Source organism: Anas acuta, chromosome 24 (genome assembly GCF_963932015.1).
Source record: "Anas acuta chromosome 24, bAnaAcu1.1, whole genome shotgun sequence".
Taxonomy (NCBI): domain Eukaryota; kingdom Metazoa; phylum Chordata; class Aves; order Anseriformes; family Anatidae; genus Anas; species Anas acuta.
Genome location: NC_089002.1, coordinates 2,464,805 through 2,489,655, shown reverse-complemented (window position 1 = coordinate 2,489,655; position 24,851 = coordinate 2,464,805). Strand labels below are relative to the sequence as shown.

The window sequence follows — 24,851 nt, the reverse complement described above, 5'->3', positions numbered from 1 at the left end:
AAGACTTCAGAGCAAACCTTTCAACTTCAAAGTTCCTCCGAAGCCTTCCCAACCTGTCGCACGTCGGTGCCGCACGGGGGGACAGCAGGGGCAGGAGGGCTGGCAGCACGCGGGCTGCTCCCTGCCACCTCCCTCCCCATCACCCTGTAATTCCCTGACCTTTGTCTTTGCATCGGGCAGCAGGCAGACAAAATTTCACGTTCCCTCTTCCCGAGCCCTTGAAGTTATTTTGGAAGGAGCGCGGAAAGGCAGGGTCAGCGCTAATTAAACACCTCAGGACTCATTGCAGCACCCTCCCTGCCCCTGGGAAGCAGGGCACGGTGTCAGGGTGCTCCAGAGGAATGAGGACAGCAGCGATGGGCTCAGCACCGGGGCAGGAGCCGATCCCACCCCGTGCAGGCAGGCCGGCCACGGCAGAGACGGGTGACACGTGCAGACGACTGCACACATTGCTTCCCCGACACCAAAAGCTGCTTTGAAACTCAAGTCTGGCTTTTTTCTCCTCTTTTTTTTGTGTTGTTTTTTTTTTTTTTTTTCTGGAAACTCGATCCCCGGCGGAATCAGCAACACGCCATCTGTTGCTGCCGTAGCGAGGAGGCACGGAGGAGCGCGGCTGCTAACACGAGTTGTACAGGCAGCGCTCGCACGTCCCGGAGCCATCTCCTTGTCGCAGCAGCACGCTCAGCACTTTATTGCTGCCGCACGAGCCGTGCAGACCGAGACAACGCCACGGAAACATGGGTTGTGAGCAGCGCCCAGCCTGTCCCGAACAAGAGCCAGGCTTCTCGCCGCAGGTCGATTTAGTGGCTGCTTTTCTCCAAAAACCTTGTCGCTGTAAAACAAGCACGCGTCTCCTCACGTGGAGTCCTTCAACCCAAAAGGAAAGCACAACACGCTGACAGAGCGCTGCAAACAACCAGAAAGCCTCCAAATTGTCCAAAGCCCCTTTTCCACATCGTGGGCCCCAGTCCTCAGAGGGTCCCTGGGTGCCGCCACCCCAAATCTCTCCCTGCGGTGAGCGCGGGCTGCCCCTGTGCCACTCCCCGGGGTTTATAACCGCCGGGCAGCCGGCGGCTGCTGCTTGTGCAACCGTGGTGCAAAGGTCGGGATCCACACGGGCACAGCAACCCTTGTAAGCCGAGGGCTGCTGCTGCAGATGCTGCATGGCAAGTCGGGGAGCGCGTGCTGCAACTGCGCCCAGCACCACAACGATCCCCACCACGTCCCAGTGCCAACCCAGAGGCGTTTTGGGCAGCCGAGTTAAGGAACACAACAGCTCCAAGTGCCAGCTGTGACATTCGCCGTCCTTCAGACACGCACCTACGCGGGACGCGGCATCTCCACGCGAAAAGCTGCTCGGCCTCCAGCCTTCCTGCTCCATGGATCAGCTGGGAGCACGAGCAATCGTCTTACCGGAGGGAAAAAAGGTGCCCGCATCACCACGCATTGCCTGGGAGCGCGGCGGAGCTGTTAGAACAAGAGGTTGATAACACTCGTGGTGTGTATTTAACTCAGCTGACCCTCTCCACTTTATCTAAACAGCCTGCAAGTACATCCATCTTCTGGCGCAGACAAGCCTGGAGCGTTCACAGCAATTTCCCCACTCCAAACGAGGGCTTGGAGCGTTCAGTACATTAAAAGGACTGCATTTTGACCCAAGAGCACATCTGCATTTCAGAGAAGCAAACGAAGGCACCAGGGCTGCAAGAGCTACCCGTGTCGGTGCGTCTCAGCCACCCGGCTCAGCGTGCAGGAGCAGATTTCTGATGCGGGTATGTGAAAGGAAAAACAAATTTGGCTACAGAGAGGTGAGGGGCACAATCCTGGACAGCAGGGCCACACGGCGATGGTGTCGCTCAGAAACGGGCTCACACCTCCTCCCTGCTGTAAACAAGGTGCTCGGGGAACAGGACCAGCCGCATTGCCAGCCCGAACACACCAGCGAGGGGTTTCCTTGGGAGATGCCAAAAAAAAAGGGAGGGGAAAAGCCCTAACAAAGGTGCGAGGGCTGCAAAAAGGAGCCAAGGACACGGCACCGCACTGCAAGCACCCCAGCAAGGGGCTGTGCCCCCACCTGCTGGCTCAGCACCCAGCACAGCCGCCCCCCGAGCGGCTGCCGGGGTTTAAGAGCCGCGGCGCAAGCGATGGAAATGGCTCAAAAAGGGTGAGCGTGCCCCGGGAGGTCGCCTTGCAGGGTGCCCAGCTGCACGCCTGGCCCTAAAAATTTACCCAGTGGTTGTCCCTGCCGCGGGAAGCCACACACGGGGACAGCAGCCCCTGCCGGCACCCTAACCCCGAGGTCAGGACCCCAGCACGCGGCACTGTCCCAGTTACACCAGTCTGCAGCCACCGGCAGCGCCCAGCTGAGCCCCCCAGGGATGCCAGCACCGAGCCCCGGACCCCCGCTGCAGCCTCACCTCCCACCCCCGGGCTGCAGACCCCAGGGGCTCCGCTCCCAGCCCCTCCTCCTCGTGCCCTCGGCCCCACAGGCAGCTCCGTCCCCTAGTCCCCTATTCCCATCCCCTTCGCCCCTTCCCCCCAGCCCGTATCCAGCCCATATCCGCATCCCACAGGGCTCCAGCCCACACTGCTGGGACGTCCCCTATCCCACAGCCTCCCACCCACACGCTCCATCCCATGAGTGCATCCCAAACCCACTACAGCTCCTCCCTGTCCCACAACCCCTGCCCTCGAGCCCCCAGCACCCCATACCCTTAGCTCCAATCCCACATCCCCAACCCCGGGGTCCTACAACCCCACAAAGCCTGGCTGATGCCTGCCAGCCCCACACCTCCTGCCCCAGGGGTACCTCACAGCCCCACAACACCCCAAAACCCACACTTCTTACCTCCCTCCCCAAATCTCCCGCTGCACAGCCCTTCAGATCTCCCAGCCCCATAAACACCCCCAGTGCTGTGCCCCTAAAGCTGTCCCCAGTATGCACACCCCTATTCCTTCTCCATGACCCTACAGCAGCCCCTTAACTCTAAATCCCCACAGCCCTCCCATGGCCCTACAGGAGCCCCACATCCCCCATAACTCTAAGCCCCCAACAGCCCTCACTACCTCGCTCCCAGACCTGGAGCCCCTCACCCCATAGCTCTTCCCGTACCCTCTCACCCCTCACCCAAAGTCCCCTACAACTCCTCCACCCCCTGGCCCTAAAAACGCTTCCCTTCCGCCCCAAACCCACCGCCCCTTACCTGAGGGTCCCCTCCCCATATCCCCAACTCCTGAGCCCAACGCCCCCAAGGTCTCACTGATCCCACACTGACCCCAGAACCCCCCACAACCCTCCAGAGCCCCCTACAGATAACCACAGCCCTACAGATCCCCCCACAACACCCTGAAGTCCCCTATAGCCAACTACAAACCCCAGAACCCCTTAGAGCCGACCACCGACCTGTAGAGCCCCCACCAACCCCCATAGCCCCCTACAGCCGATTACAGCCCCACAGAGCCCCCCACAACACCCTATAACCTCCTACAGCTGCCCACAGCCCCCAGAACCCCCTAGAGCCGACCACCGACCCCTAGAGCCCCCACAACACCCCAGAGCCCCCACACGGACCCCACAACCCCTTATAGCCTCCCACAGCCCCCCCAGAGCCCCCCACAACCCCACAGAGCCCATAGAGCCCCCTAGGATCCCCTATAGCCCCCCAGAGCCCCCTAAAACCCCTCACACCGACCCCACAGCCCCCACACGGACCCTTAATGCCTCCAAACAACCCCCCCAGCCCCTCAGAGCCCCCCAGCCCCTCACCTCAGCAGGCTGGACAGGGGGTGCCCCACTCCTCCTCCTCCTCCTCCTCCTCCTCCGCCACCCCCGGAACCTCCACCGCCAGCACCGCCAGCACCGCCACCGCTGCCACCTCCTCCTGCTCCTCCGCCACCTCCTCCTCCTCCTCCCCCGGAGCCGAAGCCGGAGCTGAGGCGCTTCCCCGACAGCAGCTTCTCCACGGCGGGCAGGTTCCCGGTGCGGGCGGCCTCCAGCAGCTCCTGCTCCTTCCCCATCGCCCGGCACGGCCCGGCCCGGCCGCCGCCTGCCCCCCCCCCCCCTCCCCGCGGCCCTTCCGGGGCGGGGCCGGGCCGGGGGGCGGGGATGAGGGGGGCTGAGGGGAGGCCCCGCCCCCGCCGCCAGGTGCTGCTTTCATTTTTTGTTATTTTTTTTTGTCGTTTTTTGGAAAATCCTGGGAAAGTCCCCCCAGGGTCATCTGCTCCAAGCACCCCCCCCCCACTGTCCCCACTGAGCCGTGTCCCCAAGCACCAGCCCCAACCTCTCCTGGAGCCCCCCCAGGGACGGGGACTCCCCCACCTCCCTGGGCAACCCGTCCCAACGCCTGCCCGCTCTGGCTGAGCAGAAATGGCTCCTCATTGCCCACCTCAACCTCCCCTGGCACAGCTCCAGGCCGTTCCCTCTGCTCCTGGCCCTGGTTATCTGCGAGCAGAGGCCGACCCCCAGCTCCCCACACCTCTCAGGGAGCTGCAGAGAGCAATGAGCTCTGCCCTGAGCCTCCCCTTCCCCAGCCCAAACACCCCCAGTGCCCTCAGCCGCTCCTCACAGGACTTGTGTCCCAGGCCTCATAGCCCTGCTCTGGACATGCTGCAGGGCCTCAGTGTCTTTCTTGGTACTTGTTGGGGGGCAGCCCCTGCCCCTGTGAGTGTGGGCAACACACAGTGCCCACCCCCCAGTGTCACACTGATACCCCCAGGGTAAAAGCATGGCTGGGGACCCTCCAGGATCCCTGCTCTGAGCCCCGCTGCAGGGTGGGTGTCAGAGGAGGAGGTTCGCAGCCTCCCTGGGCTACCTATGGTGGTGCTCCATGGTCCCGCTGGGCAAGAGGTGCCCTCTGAGCCTCTCTGGCTGTGCTCGGTCACCTCCCAGCACAGCAGCGGGTCCCCAGGTGGTTCACAGTCCCAGGACAAAGCCCCTGGGGGGCTCCATGCCCCAGCAGGGTCCTCTTGGCTCATGGCCCCCCAGCCACCCCCTGTGGTGCTCAGAGCCCCAGGACCTGCCCCACTATGTTTTCACCCTTGCACAAATTAATGCACAAAATGGACCCCAGCAGCATCCTGGCTTGTGTGGGGAATGGTGTAACCAGCAGGAGCGGGGAGGTGATCGGCCCCTGTACTCTGCTCTGGTGAGGCTGCACCTTGAGTGCTGGGTTCGATTTGGGGCCCCTCAGTAAAAGAAGAACATTGGGGCCCTGGAGTGTGTCTAGAGCAGGGCTATGAGGCTCGTGAAGGGCCTGGGGCACAAGTCCTGTGAGGAGTGGCTGAGGGCACTGGGGGGGGTTTGGGCTGGGGAAGGGGAGGCTCAGGGCAGAGCTCATGGCTCTCTGCAACTGCCTGAAAGGAAGCTGTGGGGAGCTGGGGGTCGGCCTCTGCTCGCTGATAACCAGGGATAGGGCTAAAGGGAATGGCCTGGAGCTGTGCCAGGGGAGGTTGAGGTGGGCAATGAGGAGCCATTTCTGCTCAGCCAGAGCGGGCAGGCGTTGGGACGGGTTGCCCAGGGAGGTGGGGGAGTCCCCGTCCCTGGGGGGGCTCCAGGAGAGGTTGGGGCTGGTGCTTGGGGACACGGCTCGGTGGGGACAGTGGGGGGTGGGGTGCTTGCAGCAGGTGACCCTGGGGGGCTCCTCCACCCCTGACAATTCTATGACAAGAGCCCAAAATCTCCCTTGTCCCCCAGCCCGGCCTCCGGCCTCGTTGCCGTGGCGACAGCGCCCCCCCCTCCCCGGCCTCCTCCTCCTCGCAGCTCCGTCATCGGCAGGCGCCGGCGCGGAGGCCATGGCGGAGGCGGGCGAGCAGGGCCGGGAGGAGGCCGCGGCCCCCAGCCGCGAGGAGCCCGCGCCCGCAGCCTCGTCCCCGGCCGGGGATGGGCCGGAGGCCGCGGAGGACCCGGCGGTGGCGGCGGAGGGCGAGGGGGGAGAGGCCGGAGGGGCCGGGGAGCACAAGGCGGAGGCGCTGGACGGGGAGGTGAGGAGCAACGAGGGGGAGGCCGTGGACGGGGAGGACCCGAGCCTGCAGCCCTCGGCGGCCAAGAAGGTGAAGCTGGAGCTGAAGGAGAGGAAGGAGAAGAAGCACAAAGTGGACGAGGACGAGATCCAGAAGATGCAGTGAGTGCGCCCGGGGGGCTCCGTGCATGGGCTGGGAGCGGAGGCTGTGTGAGGATGGGGCTCTGTTCCCTCCCCGGCTCCGTTTTGTATTGCTGGAGGCCTAGGAGGGCTGAAAGAGCTCCAGAGTGTGTTTTCCTGACAGTGATTAATTCTCTCCGCTCCAGAATACTGGTCTCTTCCTTTTCCGAAGAACAGCTGAATCGCTACGAGATGTATCGCCGCTCTGCCTTCCCCAAAGCTGCCATTAAACGGGTACGGCTTCGAGAATGCTTTGCCACAGGAGAAACCTGAGCAAAACAAACGGGCTGAGCCCTGCAGAGCCCAGCCCCGGTCACAGCCAGGATCACACAGGGGGCTCCTTGGCTTGTGCAGGCTGCGGGTGCACCCTCCTCTCCCGCTACATCTCAGCCTGTGTGGCCGGGAGCGTTGTCCTTAAATCTGCTTTTATCTGATTACGTCCTAGCTCAGTGCTCTCGTGTGGCTTACACAGTTTAAATAGGAGCTTATCTGAAATGAAAGTGGTTTGGGGGGGCCACGAGGCAACGGTAAAAAGTTAGTACAGGACTGCAGCTAGGTAAGGGTGTGCTAAAAATATTGATAGCCAGCACGTGCCCAAAGCTAGTAGACCTTGCTCTAAAGATTAATTACTGCTGTTCCAGCTCACTTTGGTAGCTAATGGTTGATACTGGACAGGCTCAACTGCTAAAAATGATTTTAAGCATTTCAATGCTGCTGTGTGTACGTTGTTCAACTGACTGCTGCTTCTTGGCTTGTCCAGCTGATCCAGTCCATCACCGGCACCTCGGTCTCTCAGAACGTGGTTATCGCCATGTCGGGCATTTCCAAGGTCTTCGTTGGAGAGGTGGTGGAAGAAGGTAGGTGCAATTAGGTTATTGGTGAGTAAAAAGAATGCAGTGAAAATCCAGTGCTTAATGGAGAGCAGAAAGACAAGAAACGACTGGACATTTTGTGGCTTTCTGTCCAGCTCTCTTGCTTCACTTGGTATCCTGCCAGGCTCTGGTGCTTTCAGCAGCTGTAGAAGGCTGCTGTTAAGAATGGAAGGGAAGTGTGGTGTTGTCCATATTCCCCTTTAATCCTATTAATATGAGTGCCTGTCAGTCAGCCGAGATGGGTGACTTTTTTTTTTTTTTTTTTTTTTTATCTTCTCTGGAGAAGGTAACTTAGGAGCTCTTGCTACATGTCAGCCTGTGAGCAGGCTGCAGCAGGGTAATAAAGATCTCTCATTAATACTGCTGTGCACAAATTCAGCTTAGAAGAGCAACGCGTGATTTAAGCCTCTTAACCTGCAAGATTCTTTGTTGATGCGATGAGCTGAGATCTCCTTGGGACACCCTGTGAAGGCTGACCCAGCTGCATACCTGTCTGTGCTCTGCTTGTGCCTGGGGAGGAGAGGGTTCTCGTTTCTCAGGCCAAGCAGTTAGTGCAGACTTAATTGCACAAAACACGCAGCCTGCACGATGTGGCTTTGGCACTTTTGCTGTTTCTGACCGTCTCTCCAGCTCCGTGTGCTGCCAGAGGCAGTCTAGATAAGCAGTTTCACTGCTGCAGTACATTGCTGCATGTCCTTGGCAGGAGACATGACTGAGACTTACCAGAACGGACAGAAAAGAAACTGATCTTTGAGTCTATTGTAGGCTGTACCTTCCCATCACTGCTGTGCACATAGTACCCGATCTAGGGATGGTTTTAAAGTAGCAGGTTTAAGATCATGAGGTCGTGTTGAGTTTGTGCGTGTCTTAAAGTAGCTTATTCCACAGCAGCTGGAGTATCTTTAAAAAGAAGGTTAAATGGTATTAATGCCTCTCGGACTGACTTTTATTTTAGTCAGAGAAACAGAGAAAGCAGTTTTGTTCTTGTGTATTAATGTGAGCTGTAAAGCCCGAACAAAAATGTTATCTGCTGCCTTTATAACTGAAACTCAACCAGCAGGAGGCTTCTCAAATGTCACCTGTTAGGAGACCGGCTAAGCTTATCTGTCCTGCTCACGTGAACTCTTGTTTTTTGTTTAGCTCTGGATGTGTGTGAAAAGTGGGGGGAGCTGCCACCTCTGCAGCCTAAACACATGCGAGAGGCTGTCAGGAGGCTGAAGTCACGAGGACAGATCCCAAATTCCAAATATAAAAAGATCATCTTCCACTGAAGCATCCCAAGAGCAGCAGGAGAAGACAGATGTTAGAAGAAGCTTCCAGCTGTGCTCCTCACAGCAGCTGCAGCAGAGCCACGAGACTGAAGCGCTCCCAGCCTCTTGCTGCCTGCAGTCTTCTCTAAGAACCTGCACCAAAACACTCTCAGTTCAACTTGATTTTAAGTAACTTTAGCATCAAGGTTTGTGGGGCTTGTTTGCAGTTTACAAACAGCCATTAATGCTCCCAACACGGCTCATGGGGTAAAAGAAGCGCTACAGCTGAAGTTCATCGGGTGCAGTTACCCCATCAGCCTTATCCTGGCGTGAGAGGCTCCCCTTCCAGGAGCCCAAAAGCAGCACGTTGTGCACAGGCTCTTGTTTAAGGAACCCCAGGCAGGCTTCCTGCAGTGACTGCTGAAGGCTGGCTTGTCATCTTAGCGCCATGCAGGAGCCAAATCCCCGACCGGGTGCCTCAGGGTCTTCTGGCCCAGCAGCCTGGGGAAACGAACATTCAGCTTCTTCAGTGTACTTACCCCCCAGGACCATACCTTCTGCTGGCACAGACGTGGCGGTATCTCTGTAAAGAAGTGTTTTTTTTGTACATTAAACTTGTTGTTATATTCTTAGTCTTGCTGGGACAGCAAGTAGTAATTGTGCAATGGTGTTTTTGTGATTCAAAGTAGGGAGAGCGCACTGCGATCTGTCTCAACCAACCCCAACATGTTCACGAAGCTTCATGCCTCCGGCATGCAGTGTTCCATTAGCACATGCTGAAAGCTGATGCTTCTTAAGTCAGCGCTCAGCTGTTCTGCCCAAAGCCACTTTTATGGAGCTGTCTAGAAAACAGTACAGTCAGGAACATGAAGAGGGAGGAAAAGTGGAAAAAAAAAAACAAACCCATGAGCCTGTAAGGAGGTTAACAAGTTTAATTTCGTGGTTCATAGAACCAATAAATGCATGAGTGGAAATATACTGCAACAAAGTTCCAATACTGCCTAAAATTCAAGTTCAGACTTGTACATTACCCACCTGTACACAGAGTATTCCCCTTGGAGCACACTTCTAACTAATGTAAAAGATGCTGAGGCCATGTGCTCTTCCTCGGGTAACTGGAGTAGAGTTACACCAAGGATTAAGTTGGCTCTCATCATAACAGAGTCCTTAAATACAAGACTCTAAAAAGTAAACTTTGCTAATCATCATCAGTGGAGTTTTTGTCCTCCCATAGGCCTTACAGCAAGGAAGAGGATTTTGTTTTACAGTACTTTTTACTGGTACTTAAAACAGAAAACAAGGGAAGTGCTTGAATTCTTACACAGAACTGGTTGACTTGAGATGCTGGAGCAAGAAACTGAAGAACTTGGCCCCAGCTCTCAGCAGCCTGCACCCACGGGAGTGTGAGAGGTTCTATGACACTGCGAGTAGGCACCACATCTGAGAAAACCCTTTTTACCCTACCCATTTCCTACGCTGGCTGGAGATGAAGCTTGACCCCTACTCAACCAAAAAGTCATGAGATGTGAAAAAAAGAAACCTCCCATTTTCAACCAATTAGTGACTAAAAAGTAATACCATTGCATTCCACCTAAGGCAAGCATTCTTGGATTTCTTGCTTCACACAGAAAGGGGGAGCAAGCACAGAAGCACAAAGGTTTGACTAAATAAAGGTCAAGTTCTGCTTATGTGGGCTTTGTGCAGTTCATAATGGGACTTTGAGCTCTTTGCATACAGGTTTTCACAGCATGGCTGTAGATACATGGATGCTTTGTTACCTCCTTGCTCTCAGCTCTGAGAGCTCCTCACAGCATCTCAGCTTAGTGCAGCAGGTAACTTGCACTTCTGAGCCTCTGCTTTTACTTCTGAATTCTATGCACGAGGCAGTATTGGTGAAAGAAATGCCCACTGATGCTTAGAAAGTTAAAGTGCATTTTCCTCTCGAGAACAGGCCTGACAGGCCGCTCTGGGACGTTTCCCATCACAGGCAGCAACACAAATCCAGTGTGACAGAGGCTGCACTGAGCAGGGGATGGGTCACAGAACGTGCTCCAGAGAAAACAGCCAGGCTGTCTAACAGGACCGAGCAGGAGAGGTCCCCTCCTGAGGAGGAGGGAAAGCAAACTTGCAAAAGGCACAGCAGCATCCAAACTTCACATCCAGCCCAGGCAGAGCGGGTGGGGAGCACGAGCACCCCACGCATCACAGCAGAGCCTTTGGCTCCTGTGCTTCTGCCAAAGGCAAACCCTCCTCCTCTAAATTCACTCATGGCCGCCTCCTTCCAGGGTTTCTGGGAGGAAGGCCAGGCTTTTGCTGCCAGTCACATCTGGTTGTAGGCACGGGTCAGTCAGATCTTGGCAGAGAAGGATGGCAGAAGCACTGGACTCCAGCAGCACGGTCTGCCCCAAGGCTGTTCAAACCTAGCGGACAAGGACTGAACTCCAACAAACATCATTTGAGGCTACCTTCAGTCTAACGGAGTCACACACTGAACGAGGAGGATGATCTGAACAGGGACGTGGTTTCAATCGCCCTCTGTCTCTTACCTGCTCTCTTTTAAGTGTGAAAGCTAACGACCACAAGGAATTCACTCTTGGTTCCCTGCAGACCACAGGCAGCAGTGCCTCCACACCTCACCCAGCACGGTAAATACGTCCCTGTTCCCCTAGAGCTAAAGAAGAACTAAAATGATCTCAGGAGTGTCTGTTAAAGGGAACTGCTCAACAGCTCCAGAGTTAGGCGAAGGGACAAGTATGTAACAGGTGGGGAAACCAAACCTAACTCCTAAATCATTTGCTTTCTTTTGCATAGCTCCCAGTCCTCAGCTGATCACGGCTTGTCAGTCAGAGGCTGTTCCTTGCAGTGAGCAGGATTAAAACCTTACGTTACTTTAGCTGAACTAATGGAGTAATGCTTACACAGAAAAAAAAATAGAAAAATCCATTAGAATAAAGTTTTGTGTAGTGTGTTCATCTTTTAAAAAGAGGGGGTTACTCAATTTTTCTAGACAAATTGTTTTCACCTGATTAATAAAGGAGAATCCCAAGGGATCTGTCACCTCTGCTAGCATGGCAATCTGTTTGACATGCACTAAGAAGCATGTGCATTGGAAATCGTGCCTCCACACAAACACCAAGGTTATCTGGAAAAATCCAAATCAAAGTTTGAAACACGATAAAATCAAACTCTGCACACAGTAAAGATGATAAGGATAACAGGGGAAGGAATGGGCATCCATCCATAACGTAGATGGGCTGGAAGTTTCACCATTCCGTGTTAGAACAGGACAAATTCTCCTCTGTAACAGCTTATCCCTTCATGACTGCCCTTTTCAGCTGCTTCTTCGCTCAGTGCACAGACCACGTACTACCTGGACTGGTAGAGCAAAGAAACCATGCACCAGTTTGCCTCTTGGAGTGGATTTGATTCTCACTTCATAAATGACATTTCCTTTTTTAAAACTAGTGCTCATTTCCTGATTTTCTAGTGTTTTCCTTTTTTTTCTTCCCTCCACACTTTTGAATGCAGTTTCTTTACAAATGAGACTGATCGCTGTTTGATCGCAGACTTCTCCAAGGAAGCTGCTTCACGAAAGGTGAGAACACAAACGATGCTCAACAAATAGCTACTGTTTCATCTCCATCCCACAGCAAGTGGTTCATAGCGTCTGCCTCCACCCAGAGGGACCTGGCCAGCACCCTTCTCCTGACCCACACACCAGCATCCCTGCTAAAAGACATTTAAGACTGGGTATGAGCTCAGTGCTATTAAAAATACCTGACCCTGTAGGAGCACAGACAGCTATCTCTGCAGCCAGTACTGCTTTCCCTCTCTCCACTGGTTAAAATCTAGCACAGAATGGTTGGAGGACGACACACATCCCAAAGGAAATGCATAGGGCTTCTCATTCCATGACTTAGCCAGCTTCCTTCACCCCGATTCTTTGACTGTAAAATTAAAGAGAGATTAAGCAGTGCTTTGTAATGAAATAGTGAATTCCTCCATGCTTCTGCATCAATGAAGCCAAATATTGCAGGATTGAGAATGAACTAGACCAAGTCTAATATACTCCTGATTCTGTCATGCCATGACAAATTACTGGTGGAAATAGAGAACTGAAGAAATTTCTTTACTATCCTGGCCCTGCTCTTGAGGGGATGCTGAGCTGTAGCCCCCTGCCTCCCCTGTAGCCCCCTGCCTCCACAAGGAGGAAATCTCCTCTGCATCTCCCACACCTGCTGACCTAGGTCTCTGTCTCTGCCAACACACGAGCTTTCCAACAGAGCTCTGAGAGATGTTTTCTGCCATACCTATTCCCTGTCACTCCTCGATGGGGTGAAGTCAGCTGTCCTCCTTTTGCTGTGTTCTTTAGCACGCGTGAGCAGGCAAGAACACCAAGAGGAAGGGCGAAAGAAGCAGAACCCCTACACCAACCACCTCTAGATGGGAGGTGAGGGCTGAAAGCAAGCTGTCACTACCACTGTGTGCACGGAGAGACGTGGGGTCCCCGCACCAGCTTCTGACCTCTTGTTTGAAGACCGAGCGCTGCCCTGGGTCAGTGACAGATGGTAGCACCATACTGCCAGGACAGAGGAAAGGGGCAGCAAGCGGTAAATCCCCCTGGCTCCTTCGGTGTTGCTCAGCCATGCTTTTCGTCCTTTCTCCCGGTTTCAAGTGTATTTTGCAGTCACAGTTGGTTTCCATTCTCTGAGATGATCAGTCTGCAGGAGGTTGACCCGTTTAGCAGCAAGGTAATCAAACCAGCCGCCTTAGTGCTGGTGGTGGGCTCCACTCCTCCTGAGCAGCTGCAGCCTGCACCTTCGCTGTCAGAGCTGGAAGAGGGGATTGTATTTCCTAATTTCCTGCAGAAGGCGAGCCTTGTCCATGTTGGCTTCTGCAAGGGCTATTTTCATGGTCTGAAGTTCCCTTTGCAACTCTGGCAGGTCCTTTAGCTACAGGAGACAAACAGAAAAAAACAAACCAGGAGTTCCCAGAAGTAAGCAGCAGGACAGATCCAGCTACACTGATCTGCTCGAAGAGGAATACCAAAGCAGGAGCTTTGCAGATGAGATAAACTGCATGGTACAACCACACAAAGCTCACCAACAAGGTGACCCAGGCTGATTTACAGAAGTACTTGCTAACTGCTGCCTGCAGACTTCTATAGCTGTCACTGGCGTCAGCTCAGGCTATCTAATGACTCAGGCTGCCAGCAATGGCTACCTAATGACTTTTTCCAGGACTTCCCTTCACACTTCTAGCCATAGGAACAAGACTTGCAGTGGGTAAGGCTTTTTCCTGCTAAGCAGCTCGCTGACTGGGGATGAAAGTGACTATACAAAGAAAGCAGAGTGAAAACAGGGCTCTGGTCTGCATTCTTTGTTTTACATGGGGGCCTGATACACCTATTCAGGTTTGTTTAAATTAAAATGATAGCTGGAGCACGCAGATGCTTGGCGTTCCTGCTTCCTGCCTCCATGAACAAAGGTAATTCTGTCCTCACACACTGCCAGAGCAGCTTCATGCTACAGGACAGGGTTTTCCTTGGCAACTCTCAGAAATATTTTTACTTAAGAGTTTAGCCTTTGCATTTGGTCCTGTGAAGTTCAAAAATATCAGAAAATAAACTGATGCTAAGCTACTGTAATGACTACTTGCTCCAGTTGTGGTCAGGGCCCTGACACTATAAAACAAGCAGAAGAGGAAGTCTCTGCACTAAATGGAAAAGAGAAAGATGAGGAATGAAGTGGTGTTACCAATTAATGAACAGAATCCAAAGTCCCAGCCCAGTTCTGTATCCAGTTAGTCCCACTGCACCTTTAATATATATTTGTCCTTAGCAATTGATCAATTTATCAAGTAGACTTTACATCAGACAGGAATTGTAAGTAAAGAATACTGTGTATTATAAAATAAGCCACTTATCTGAATTCCAGTGGCAAAGAAAGTTTAAACTGAACAGCAAAAACGTTGTGTGACCTGAAGCTCTCCCTAGCTGTAAGACTTACTCTTCCCTGACAAAAGCTCTCTTTGTGGTTTCACGATTCCTGTTTTTGCTAACAAGGAATTGAACACAGCAGAAAGACAGAGCCACTCAGGAAAACAACAGGTTTCTGAAATGGAACAGCAGTGATTACACACTTGGCAGGGCATTCGTATTTCTCAGAATGCCTGCAAAGGGAGGTACGGAGTGCTTTGTGTGCACTCCCTATCTGCAGCACACCACGCCTACCGGTAACTGCAAATACACGAAGACAAAGGCCAATTTTCCAGCCTCCTGCCAGCTAACTAGTTGTCTAGACAGCAAGAGGCAGCAGTGACTCACCTGCAGTCCACGCACTCCTCCTGGGGGTGCTGCCAAGACACACTCTGCTGGGGCCTTCTGGTCTTGAACAACTGGTTCAGGTTTTTCCAGTCTCAGTGAGTCCTCCCCTCCTGGAGCTGCAAAGGATAGAAAACGTTCAGGTGTAGGTATTAATACAGCAGGGTTCTCTTAGGACAAAAGGAAAAGCTTTAACATTCTTTTTGTTTGTTTTAAACAATAAAATTCCCACCCACATTTTACAATGAAGAAGCTAAAACAAGGGAAGAAGCAGTAATCTGTCCTGACTATGTGAGCTCAAGGAAACACCAAGCACGAATTCAGGCTGCTAGTTCACTGTTTTAGATATTAACGTGTTCTGCCTGAGGTATCAAATTTTCTGTCCAAACAATACAACAAAAGCAGCAAGAACTAGCGAGGTGGGACTGCCCACACCCACAGATTAATACTGCAGAGCAACCAAAGGACCTGGGTGCTTGCACTGAAGACAGAACATTATTTGTGCATTCTGGCAGGAGTGACCGCAAAGATCATAATTAGGGACCGCTCACACTCCAGAGCCCATCGTTCCCAGCACAATGATCACACTTCAGTTCCAGTCTCCTCTAGTGGCAGGCACAGCAGACCACCCTACCTCCAGCAAGGCCTGGGAGGTGCTGGGGGAGAATAAATGAGATTCCTGACTCTGCTGACCTGTTAGATAGAAAACTCCATCATCTTTGCGTTTCACAATGATGTGATCTACTGCCAAGGTGATAGGAACAGGGCCAGGGGACGTAGGGTATACCCGAGGGCTGTCATCCTGGAAAAAAGAAAAGAGAAAAAAGCAGAGAGGAGATGAAATGTGAAAGCTCTGGCAATCCTACAGAGGGTTCCCCTTGCCCCCAGCCTTCACAGGAGTAACGTTACCACTGGCAGCACTGCCAGAGCATATCGAGGTCACCCACCATATGGAAAAGCCTGGCTTTATATACAGGGCATGGGGAAGGCCCTCACACAGATCACAACAAAGCTCTGTCATACCCATAATAAAGGCTAAGGAGAGGCCATCTTCCTTAGCACTACTCTCACAGTTGTCCTGTGAATTCCTGAGGCAAAAACCTACCAAAATAAAGCCAATATCCCTAAGCCTGAAGGTTTTTATGCTGCTATCTGGCTACACTAGTTCCTGGTTGGCTGTGGAGCAAACACATTGCTTTCAGAAGAACTTCTGACAGTTTTCTCCCCTTCTAAATATCAGACAGCTATTATACGCTGTTTTGTCTTCCATCCATAATTGTTTAAATTCTTACAAAAACGGTCAAATAATTCTTATTTCACATTGGGAGAAGTATTTAATTCTGTTTGCTTTGAGTCTGCAAACAGATCATCAACACAGCTGAGGAGAGAATCTGAAGGTCAGGCTCCCATTTCTCAACAATCTGAGCACTCAACAACCCTTCTGTGTTCCTTGTTTATCCATAAGGCAATTTTTAGAAACCAAATAAAACACAGTCACAAAAACAGGACCTCTACAGAGGCCCATGGCCATCTCACAGCATCCTTACCCAAGCAGTATCATGCAAGTGAGCTCTGCTCGGGATACCACCTTGGTTCCCTATATACCCACCTTCAGTGTGATTTTGGCATCCACAACTTCTATCTCCATGGGGATCACCTCGGGGATTATTTCATCCTCAAGGAAAGGGCCAAGGTTGGTGAGGAAGGACATGAAGAGCTCTGCTCTGTAGCTGTGGACCAGCATATGTAGGAAGCCATTCTGAACAGCAAGTGATGAGTGCACAGCAGCGTTGGGTCCTACTTCAAGACGCAAACACACTTCTGGCTGGGTCTTCTTCACTTCAGGGACTGAAGGCTTCTCCACACCTGTATCTCCTACAGTCAAAGCAGAAAGGCCTCATTGCAGAACATCAGTAGTAAGACGTTAGGTCAAAATAAGAATTTTGAAAAGCCCTTCACTGTCCAGGCACAGAACAGTCAAGTTCACAATGGCAGCAGTCTGAAGCCATCTTCCTCATGAAAGAAGTCCAGGTTTCAAACGACCAGAGCTCACATCACAAAAGCTACCACCAGGACCAGACTCTCCAAGCCCCTGGAGCCAGCCTTCTCTCCCCAGCTCTGCACATCTAAAAGTAGCCGTCATCTTGCACCTACACCAGTTGGCCAGAAACTCACCACTCAGTTCTCCAGAGCCAGCCAGTCCTGAACACTACCTAAACCTTGTATTCGTTTTGCCCCCTTGTGGCTTTAGACAGTATTGATAAGAAGAAATAACAGTCCAACAACTCCTGCTCAGGCTTTCACTTAAAGTTTTTGGTTACACTTGTGTTTTTGTGTTTTTTGTTTTCATGCATTTTAAATTTGAACATAGCCGGGGGGAAATACCCTGTCCCAGAAGCATTATTCTCAGGGCAGGAATAACTTCAGGGTTTCCCTAGGTAGCTTTATTCCTCTTTTCATTTATTTCATGCATCCTAGCAGGAAAAAAAAAAATCCCAACCAAGGATTAGAGTTTCACTGTACCAGATACCATCTAGCTTAACTGTGTAGGTATTTTGTGAGTTTCATGAACACTGAAATATCAGTTAAAATGAAAGACACCTTGAGAGTGGCAGTTATCACAGTGTGTTTATAAAAGCCAGAATCTTACCCACATAGCCACGCAAGTATTGCCACATCCCAACGTTGTTCAGTTGCTCTGGGACCACATTCATCACTTGTAAAGCAACAGACAAATCGTCACCTCGTGCCTCTATTCCACAGTTCACCTCATTCATCTTCAGTACCAGGACTGACACCTGTAACAGCAAGTGACAAGCTCTCTTATTAAACCACCACAACACTTTGAGTTCACTTCAAGATTCACTTGGAGGCAGTATGACAGTGAGGAGGAACAAAACTGACCAGCTGAAGGCTGGGGTCCTCTCCGCTCTGTGAAGTCGAGCTGTTTATTTCAGGAGACACTCCACCCTCATCCTCTGCCATCAGGCTTGCTCTACTGCCCGTGTTGTTGTGGGCCTGAAGGAGATGTCCTGAGGGAAGAGGGTCCAGGCTGGGCTCTGAAATGGAAGCAACAACAACAACAGTTTGATTCTGTTTCTTCTTCTGGTTTTAAGCAGTCCTGATCTCAGCATCTGTCTGAATCTCATGACTTATCAGCTTACACCAACCTCCAGGGAACTCTCTCCAGCTCCTTAGATGAATTTAATTAATGCGTAGCTGAAGTGTGCAATGCGCAGTGCACCCTACTTCTAACTATCCCTTAATCCTCTAATATATTTAATATATTAGGGGATTATATATATCTAATATGTATCTAATGTATCTATACCTAATATAATCTAACCATCCCCTAATAAACCCCTCTCAAACACTATGGACTGTCCACCCACCTGCATGCATCTGTGGTTCTTGCTCTAGTATGGCCAAATAAACACCTTAGAACACCACTGTGATGGTACAGGGGACACCCTTTCCACTCATTTATACTCATTCTCTCCCTCAAAAAAAAAAAAAAAAAAAAAAAGCCATCTAGAAAAGCAGAAAGAGTAATTTTGGGTGAACTGCTCATGACCTGCAAAAAGAATGAATAGCACAAGAGAATTCCATGAGACCACAGCACGAGGCAGTCACCTACGGCAGAAAACTGAAATGAGAGTGGGGACGAGCACTCCTTACCAGAATCTGTGAGCATCACAAAGCCATCGCTGCCATCGCTGTCCACGGACAGCCCGTCCTCGGGACCACTCCCATCCACGGATGTGGTGTCAAAGGAGTGCTGGGACGCCGTCCTCTTCATGGAGAAGAAAGGCATTCGCCTGCTGCCACCCCCACCTGGAGTCACTGCTCCCTCTTCTGCTTTGGGCAAAGAATCCCTACAAAATAAATAAATAAATTAATAAAGGCAAACAGCTTAGCCCTGGGATTATACAGGTATTAGGCAGGCTTTAGCATCCTTATACCAATCCCCAAGAGATGAAGGTCTAACCTCTCTCTGGCCCATATGGCACACAGAGAAAGGGAGCAGTTGGCCTGCACCTCCCCTCCTTCCCGGCAGCCTTGCTGCTGTGATGCACGGGAGGATGTTCCACTCACTTGGCTGGGGGGAGAGAGAGCATTTTCTGCATGGTGGAGGTCATCTTCTCCCGGCTCAAGCTCAGAGCATCTTTTGTTATAGACATGGCTTCTTTGGTGAGGTCCATAGTCACGTGCAGAGCTTCCTTGGTGGCATCCTTTGTGATATGCAGCGCACTGGACAACTCCACCTCCAGGTTCTTCAAAGGGATGAGTTCTGCCTGGCCGTTGAGAGTGATGTTTCCTCTCTCCACGGGCTGCACTTCCGAGGTTGGGCTAGAAGGGAGGGCAGGAGGGCTCTGAGGATGACTGCTGGGCTCTTCTGGTCTTTCTGGAACCAGGGCTTCTACAGCTTCACGTGCTTCCTCTATCAGACCCTTCTCCTCCATGGTTTTACCTTGCGGAGTTGTACTCAGAGCTCCATCGCTTGCAGATCTTTGGAGCCTCTCCAATGGCACACCGGTTGCGTTGGTACCTGTACCTTCAATCTCCCTGTCCTCTGGGACCTTTGTGGTCCCGCACATTCCCTTCTCAGAACTGGTCTCAGATTTCTGCTCCTTCTCTTCAGCTGCCAGCCCCTCCTTGCTGTCTGAGGGCGAGAGCTCCGACTCGATCAGGCTCGTTGTGTCCGAGTCGAGGGATCTGGGTTCCAGGCAGGAGCCTGGAGCAGGGTTCATGAGCAGGGCCACTTCAGCACTGTGGAACAGAACTCCCACAGAGGCAGACATGGGATCTAAAGGAGACCCAGTCACCTCCTGGGTATCCTGGGCCAGCTGCTCCTGTAGCGTTTGCAGAACTTCTTTCATCCTGAGCAGCACCAAGTATTGGTAGTGGTTGAGCCGAACTTTGACGTGAACAGATGAGGACAAAAGCACATGGATATCAGCAGAGGCTTCCAGCTCTTTATCATCTACTCCATCATCAATTTCACACTCAGACTCTCCCAAGACATCCATCGTCTCTGCAACCTTGTAGACATTCTTCAGATCCTGGTCAGTCCTTGATCTTTGGCAAACCCCATGCTCTCTGGAGAGGTTTTCATTCTTGGAGTGATTGCTGAAACTGGCAGAAGGCTTGATTTTTATATCAGAGGCAGATGATTCTTGTCGTTTAGATATCTGAGCCTGCCCCCATCTCTTGGGAAGACAGGCCCAAATGGAGAGGGGAAATGGGTCAATAAAGCTAAGGGCTCTGCCCTTAGAGCTCTCAGCACCCTCAAAGTCCAGGGAAAGCTCAGTGAAATTCATAGACCACAGATCTTCAGAGGCCGAGAGTTTGCGCAATGGCTGGGGAAAACCCGTATGCTTCTGAGGTCTGTCATCCACCTCGTATGCGTGGCGCAAGAAGAGGGTGTGAAGGAGGCTGAAGTTATCCTGAGACCTCGGGAACTGCATGTAGCTGGAGTGGAAGAATTCCGAACTGGCAAATTTACGGAAGAGGCTCTGGAGGTCCTGGCAGCTGCAGAAGGGAGCGTGGCGGGTGTTGGTGGCAGTCATCTCCGTCGTGCGGATGCAGAGCGTCTGCGGACGGTCTTGGTGGTCAGTGACTTTCTTCTCCACAGGGATGTTGAGCTATGGGAAGAGAAAGACACTAGAAATTAAGCAGTGAGAAGGGAAATTAGCAGAAGACTATCCTGCTGCTTACACAGAAGATCAGCTGTGGAATATAGAAATAACTGACAAGTCTTGGTCTCTACTAAAATCCCAAGAGCTGGACTAGACTCTCAACTCATCCTTATCTGAAAAATTAACAATCAGGGAAGAGAAATCAGATGCAAGGAAATTTAACCTTAATTTTATTTCAACTTCTTTTACCATCCACAGGTTGTGTAGCAGCTCAGCTCACAACTACACACTTTGATCTTTCTCTGCAAGTACTTACCACACGGTCAGGCCTTTAAGCCTTCGCACAAAACTGCTATCGAGTAGTCAGTGACAAACACCATCGGATGTCAATGCCACAGACGCATGCCTGTTGGTACCTTCTCACTGGAGTGAGTCAAAGTGGTTTCCAAAGGGCAGAAAGCAACTTTTGGTTACCTGAGCCAGCAGTTTTTCCTTAAAACTGTTTTCATAAATACCGACTTGCCTGTCTATTCTGGACTAGAACTAGAAAAGGGGGGAACTTCACGTGCTCAGCCTGGACTCCAGCTATGTCCTGGTCTCATGTTCCTTACACAACAAGAAGGGAGAGGACACTGAAGACTGAGAAGTGAATGGTACCTTCAGCCGGAAGCCATCCAGTCGGACATCAAAATGCTCATCACGTTTGCCTGAGTCCTCCAGCTTGTAGATGGCTTTGAACTGCTCCAAGCTGCGATAAAGATCCAGACAGAAGAGGTTTATCCAGAGCATGCTTGCTGTATCCAGGGTAAGCATCAAACCATTCAGCTGTACATACAGGTTTGGGCATGGAACTAGAACAGAACAGAATCAAGATGGATTAATAATAGCAGAAAAGGCCTTTCAGGAAGTCTGCAGCTCAGCGTACAACCTGCATTGACAACACCAAAGCTTAGGGCTTCAACACCCACTGCAAGACAGATCTCTTGATGAAAGGAAGAAGCTGAGATGCAGCAGAGAAGTGACGTGTTCCAGTTCTCACACCCAGTTAGCTGCAGAGCACTCAGAGCTCCCTAGAGTCCTGCTCCAGTGCAAATCAACAGAGCAGAACCCCAAGAGCTGACCAAAGCAGTTCTTCAATATACTCCTGGGCAAGTTATTTTTTTCAAGCACATCTTTCCCTTCACACTTTGCACCAGGCAAACTCTATCCCACTATCTCAAAGGCAAAAGAAAAAGAATTAGACAGGCAAACACACAAACACCAGGAAACTGAACAAAAATGGACACCCATAGAAGCCTCAAGAATTCACACCTAAAGAATGAAAAGTTGACTGATTTTTTAAGAAACTTATGAAAGAAGGTGCTAACCTTGGTGTATTACCTGGAAAGTCCTGATTGTCTGGGAAGTAATACTCTGTGAATTCAATATGGATTGCAGAGACCTGATCAGGAAGGTTGAGGAATTTTCTATTACATGAAAGCAAGGTCGAAGGTTTCTTACTATGCTGACCAGCTGTAGAAACCTGAAAATATAAATGGCATGCAGCTGTGCAGAGCCCATGTTTGGCAAAATAAAGCATCCCAGTAACCCTGCTGTCTCCCACATTCAATCTATCTCATTTACACATCAAACACGCTATGCTTTCAAGTAACAATGAAACTTTTTCTACCTTCTAATATTTTCAACTCCTCTCCTTTGAGGGAATTCAGTTCTTTATATCTCGTGTCACTGCTAGTAAGACCCACAACAATCAGAATTAGGTGATGTGAACAAACAGAACTGAAATCTATTGTACCTTTCTTCAGGATTAACAGCGTGTTGCTAAATCCATTATAATACCTGGTACTGATTATGCTCTTACAATGGGTACACGGTATCTGGATGTAGGGCCTGATCCACTCTAATGATCCTTTCTGTCCTGGGTCAGAAATATGAGGTAAGATGCTCCTCCTCTGTCAAAAATCCATATCCTCACTAACTTCTCGAATGCATGAAATCTTTTATCCTGGGCTTGCCTATGAAAGTTTAGACATGAACACACAGAGTGCAGAAACTCTGTAGTTATGCATGCAATTTCCTCTGAACATGAAAACTATCAGCAGTTCATACCAGGTTTAAAAGTTGTACATGCAACACAATAACAGCTTTTGGGTTCCCTGGTTGCAGAGCTTTGATTGTCTTGGATTACATGGGATTTGCCTGATTTATTTGCATCACATCAAATTAAATTTCTTTTGGAAAAAAAAAAAAAGGACATGGATGTCCACAGGCACTGCTCAAATCCCTACCTGGTGAACATCCAGGTCATCCACACGAACTACCACACAGCTGGATCGAAGCCGGTTCCAGGGAGGGTGCCGGAGCTGTGGCAAACTTGAAGGAGGTACACGGCCTTTCTCCAAGGGGCTTTTCTGAGGACTTAGGGATGTATCTGTGGGGATGGAAAAGCAGAAGCAGCAGGGTTTTACTCATCTCCTTTGCAATGAACTTCACTATCAACCCCAACACGTATGTGCTGACACAGCAGAAACAGCAGCCCCAAAATTAGAAACAGATGGGCACAGTTAGGAGGAAAAAATCAAAACTTTAGTACTTGTAAAAGAAGAACAGCATCAAAGACTGGCATGCTCCACAGCAACAGAACAACTTCCTTTGCTAGGCTTTTAACCATTTCATTTATCCATTACATGCTCACTTACAGAGAAAAAAAAATAAGTTAGGAAAGTGACTGCTGCAGCCTGTCCATTCTTGCTGCAGTGTTGTTCCAGTATGATATCCATTATCCTTTGCCACTAAATTTCTGATTTTTAGTGTGCTATGGATTTCTGCACCAACAAATCTAGCTGCTAAGAGTCAGTGAAAGGGAGCTAGAGATATTACTGCCTGGGGAACAATTGTTACCATCTCCAGCTTTGTCAGGAATTTAATCAAACATCATTACCTGGCTTCCTTTTGAAGGGGGAAAGTGGAGTCTTGGCAAAGGCTGAGTCCATTTCTTCGTAATGCTTCTCAATCTTGCTTTGAAATTCACTGACCAACCTTTTTGCCCACTGTCCCCGTGCTTCCATTGCCTCGCTGTACCTCACCCAATGCTTGCAGGCATCTCCTGCATGAAAGTAAACATCCTGGCTTTAAAATGAGGTTTCCGGATAAACACAACACTCCTGCTCCCCTTAAACCTACATAAATCTGTAAAGCATTCCCTTTAATTGATGCCACATTCAGGAGTACACAATATGCTGCATACTAAGCACTTGTGGAGCAAGAGCAGCTTTCCAAACAACAGAGCTGGTCCTACCAGCCAGTGTTCTAAACGCAAGTGTTGGGAAGAATGCCATGGTCACACTTTTTCTTGCTTCCTCTGTTAACCACAAACAGATTTTCTCCTGGGACACATCCTATAACCCTTTCAAACTGATTAGGCACATGTTAGAACCAGATCCAGAGCTTAAGCAACCAAAAAGGAATCCAAAGTTTCAACTTTATGGCTTATGACAGACATAAATTTGTTCCTTTCTTTGCCAATAACTTGTCAGTCATCCACCAAGAGATAAACTAGATTAACCCTGTCCGCAAGGATTTAAGTCCCAAGTCTTTTGTGTAGTCCTTTCTTCCTGTCCTGCTTGAAGCCATGGTGCAGTGCTGTTCTTCAAATTGTTTTTATCTCCCTTCTCAAGCTGGGAGGACACTCTCTCCCTTACCTGCCCGATGGAAAGGATAATAGTCAAAAGCCATCCTCCTGAAGGTCAGCTGCATAGCACCGCCCAGCATCCCGTGCTTCAAAGTGCCTGTAAGAAACAGAACAAAGAAAATTACAGTCAGCTCTGCAGTCCAAACCCTGACTCAGGATAATTCAGGACAATGCTCATTTGATTGCCATCACTGACGGTTACTATGACTAGCACGAGCATATCTTAAAAAGTTGTCTCAAAATCTTGTCCTAGGCAAGGAACAGGACAACCAAATGTAATAGGGCAACAGTCTATACTGTAAGAACCAGACCTATAATCTCAAATGCCAAATTACAAGGCCCCATCGCTTTCCAGGCTCCTGTCAATTACACTTTTCACTGCAATAACCAGCACTTGTTTTCTGAACACTTGCTGGTATGGCCAGTGAAATAGACAATAAAACCATGCCAAGATGTTAATAACAGCAGCTCAGGAGACAGCAATACACAAGCCAGTTAAAAAAAAATCATGATGATGTGGGAGGGGATTTATTTATTTTTCCTTTAACAGGAAGATGTATTGAAACAAGCTGTCCAACTGGATCAGTGATGTCTGTGCAAAGAGAGGGAGGGAGGTGGGAAGGGATATTTACCTCATAAGAGAGAAAAGATAGTCAAAAACCTCTATTCTCTATTAAAATATATTATCTAGGAGTAAAACAGACACTAATTAACAAAACCTTACTTGAAAAGAAAGGGGTAGGCAGTGGAGTGGCAAATAATCCTTGCAACTATGCTACTTTGAAGATCTTGGACACTGTAAAAACAAACATTTTTTCACCAAGAGGAATAATCATGCTTAATTCCCCTTGGTCAATACCACATTGTTCCTATAGCATATCCTCTGATCCTTCAATAAACACTGGATTATTTTTTTCCCTCCTGCGGTGTCCTGCTGACG

General features: G+C 50.4%; 3 protein-coding genes across 18 annotated transcripts in view; 1 reads left to right on the top strand and 2 right to left on the bottom strand.

Moving 5' to 3' along the window:
• ANKS1A (ankyrin repeat and sterile alpha motif domain containing 1A) overlaps positions 1 to 4,060 on the bottom strand; it is a 106,091-nt gene extending 102,031 nt beyond the window's left edge. For 5 of the 16 annotated variants that reach the window (XM_068660105.1, XM_068660108.1, XM_068660109.1 and 2 more), the window contains exon 1: positions 3,767 to 4,060. In XM_068660105.1, coding sequence (XP_068516206.1) covers positions 3,767 to 4,017 — 251 coding nt within the window. In that variant the 5' untranslated portion in view covers positions 4,018 to 4,060. The remainder of the gene's footprint in view (positions 1 to 3,766) is intronic. The other 11 variants (XM_068660112.1, XM_068660114.1, XM_068660115.1 and 8 more) reach the window with 4 other exon arrangements.
• Positions 4,061 to 5,761: 1,701 nt separating this feature from the next.
• On the top strand, positions 5,762 to 8,891 carry TAF11 (TATA-box binding protein associated factor 11). The gene is made up of 4 exons (XM_068659638.1): positions 5,762 to 6,119; positions 6,284 to 6,371; positions 6,898 to 6,994; positions 8,150 to 8,891. The coding sequence occupies exons 1-4, from the start codon at positions 5,791 to 5,793 to the stop codon at positions 8,278 to 8,280; spliced, it is 645 nt and encodes a 214-aa protein (XP_068515739.1). The 5' UTR covers positions 5,762 to 5,790; the 3' UTR covers positions 8,281 to 8,891.
• A 282-nt stretch (positions 8,892 to 9,173) lies between these two features.
• Positions 9,174 to 24,851, bottom strand: part of BLTP3A (bridge-like lipid transfer protein family member 3A) — a 34,822-nt gene continuing 19,144 nt past the window's right edge. The window contains exons 9-21 of the mRNA XM_068659637.1: positions 23,922 to 24,008; positions 23,162 to 23,326; positions 22,509 to 22,651; positions 21,601 to 21,742; positions 20,878 to 21,071; positions 18,677 to 20,226; positions 18,260 to 18,456; positions 17,486 to 17,640; positions 17,232 to 17,379; positions 16,191 to 16,456; positions 15,275 to 15,383; positions 14,585 to 14,700; positions 9,174 to 13,211 (exon numbers count right to left, since the gene is read on the bottom strand). Of these exons, the coding sequence (XP_068515738.1) occupies positions 13,086 to 13,211; positions 14,585 to 14,700; positions 15,275 to 15,383; positions 16,191 to 16,456; positions 17,232 to 17,379; positions 17,486 to 17,640; positions 18,260 to 18,456; positions 18,677 to 20,226; positions 20,878 to 21,071; positions 21,601 to 21,742; positions 22,509 to 22,651; positions 23,162 to 23,326; positions 23,922 to 24,008 (3,398 nt within the window). The 3' untranslated portion in view covers positions 9,174 to 13,085. The remainder of the gene's footprint in view (positions 13,212 to 14,584; positions 14,701 to 15,274; positions 15,384 to 16,190; positions 16,457 to 17,231; positions 17,380 to 17,485; positions 17,641 to 18,259; positions 18,457 to 18,676; positions 20,227 to 20,877; positions 21,072 to 21,600; positions 21,743 to 22,508; positions 22,652 to 23,161; positions 23,327 to 23,921; positions 24,009 to 24,851) is intronic.

Bases quoted from the DNA above. Each gene is read 5' to 3' on its own strand.
- TAF11 (XM_068659638.1), top strand. From the start codon at position 5,791: ATGGCGGAGGCGGGCGAGCAGGGCCGGGAGGAGGCCGCGGCCCCCAGC. The intron at 6,120-6,283 runs GTGAGTGCGCCC...TCTCCGCTCCAG, and splicing joins GACGAGATCCAGAAGATGCA to AATACTGGTCTCTTCCTTTT. The intron at 6,995-8,149 runs GTAGGTGCAATT...TTTTTTGTTTAG, and splicing joins TGGAGAGGTGGTGGAAGAAG to CTCTGGATGTGTGTGAAAAG.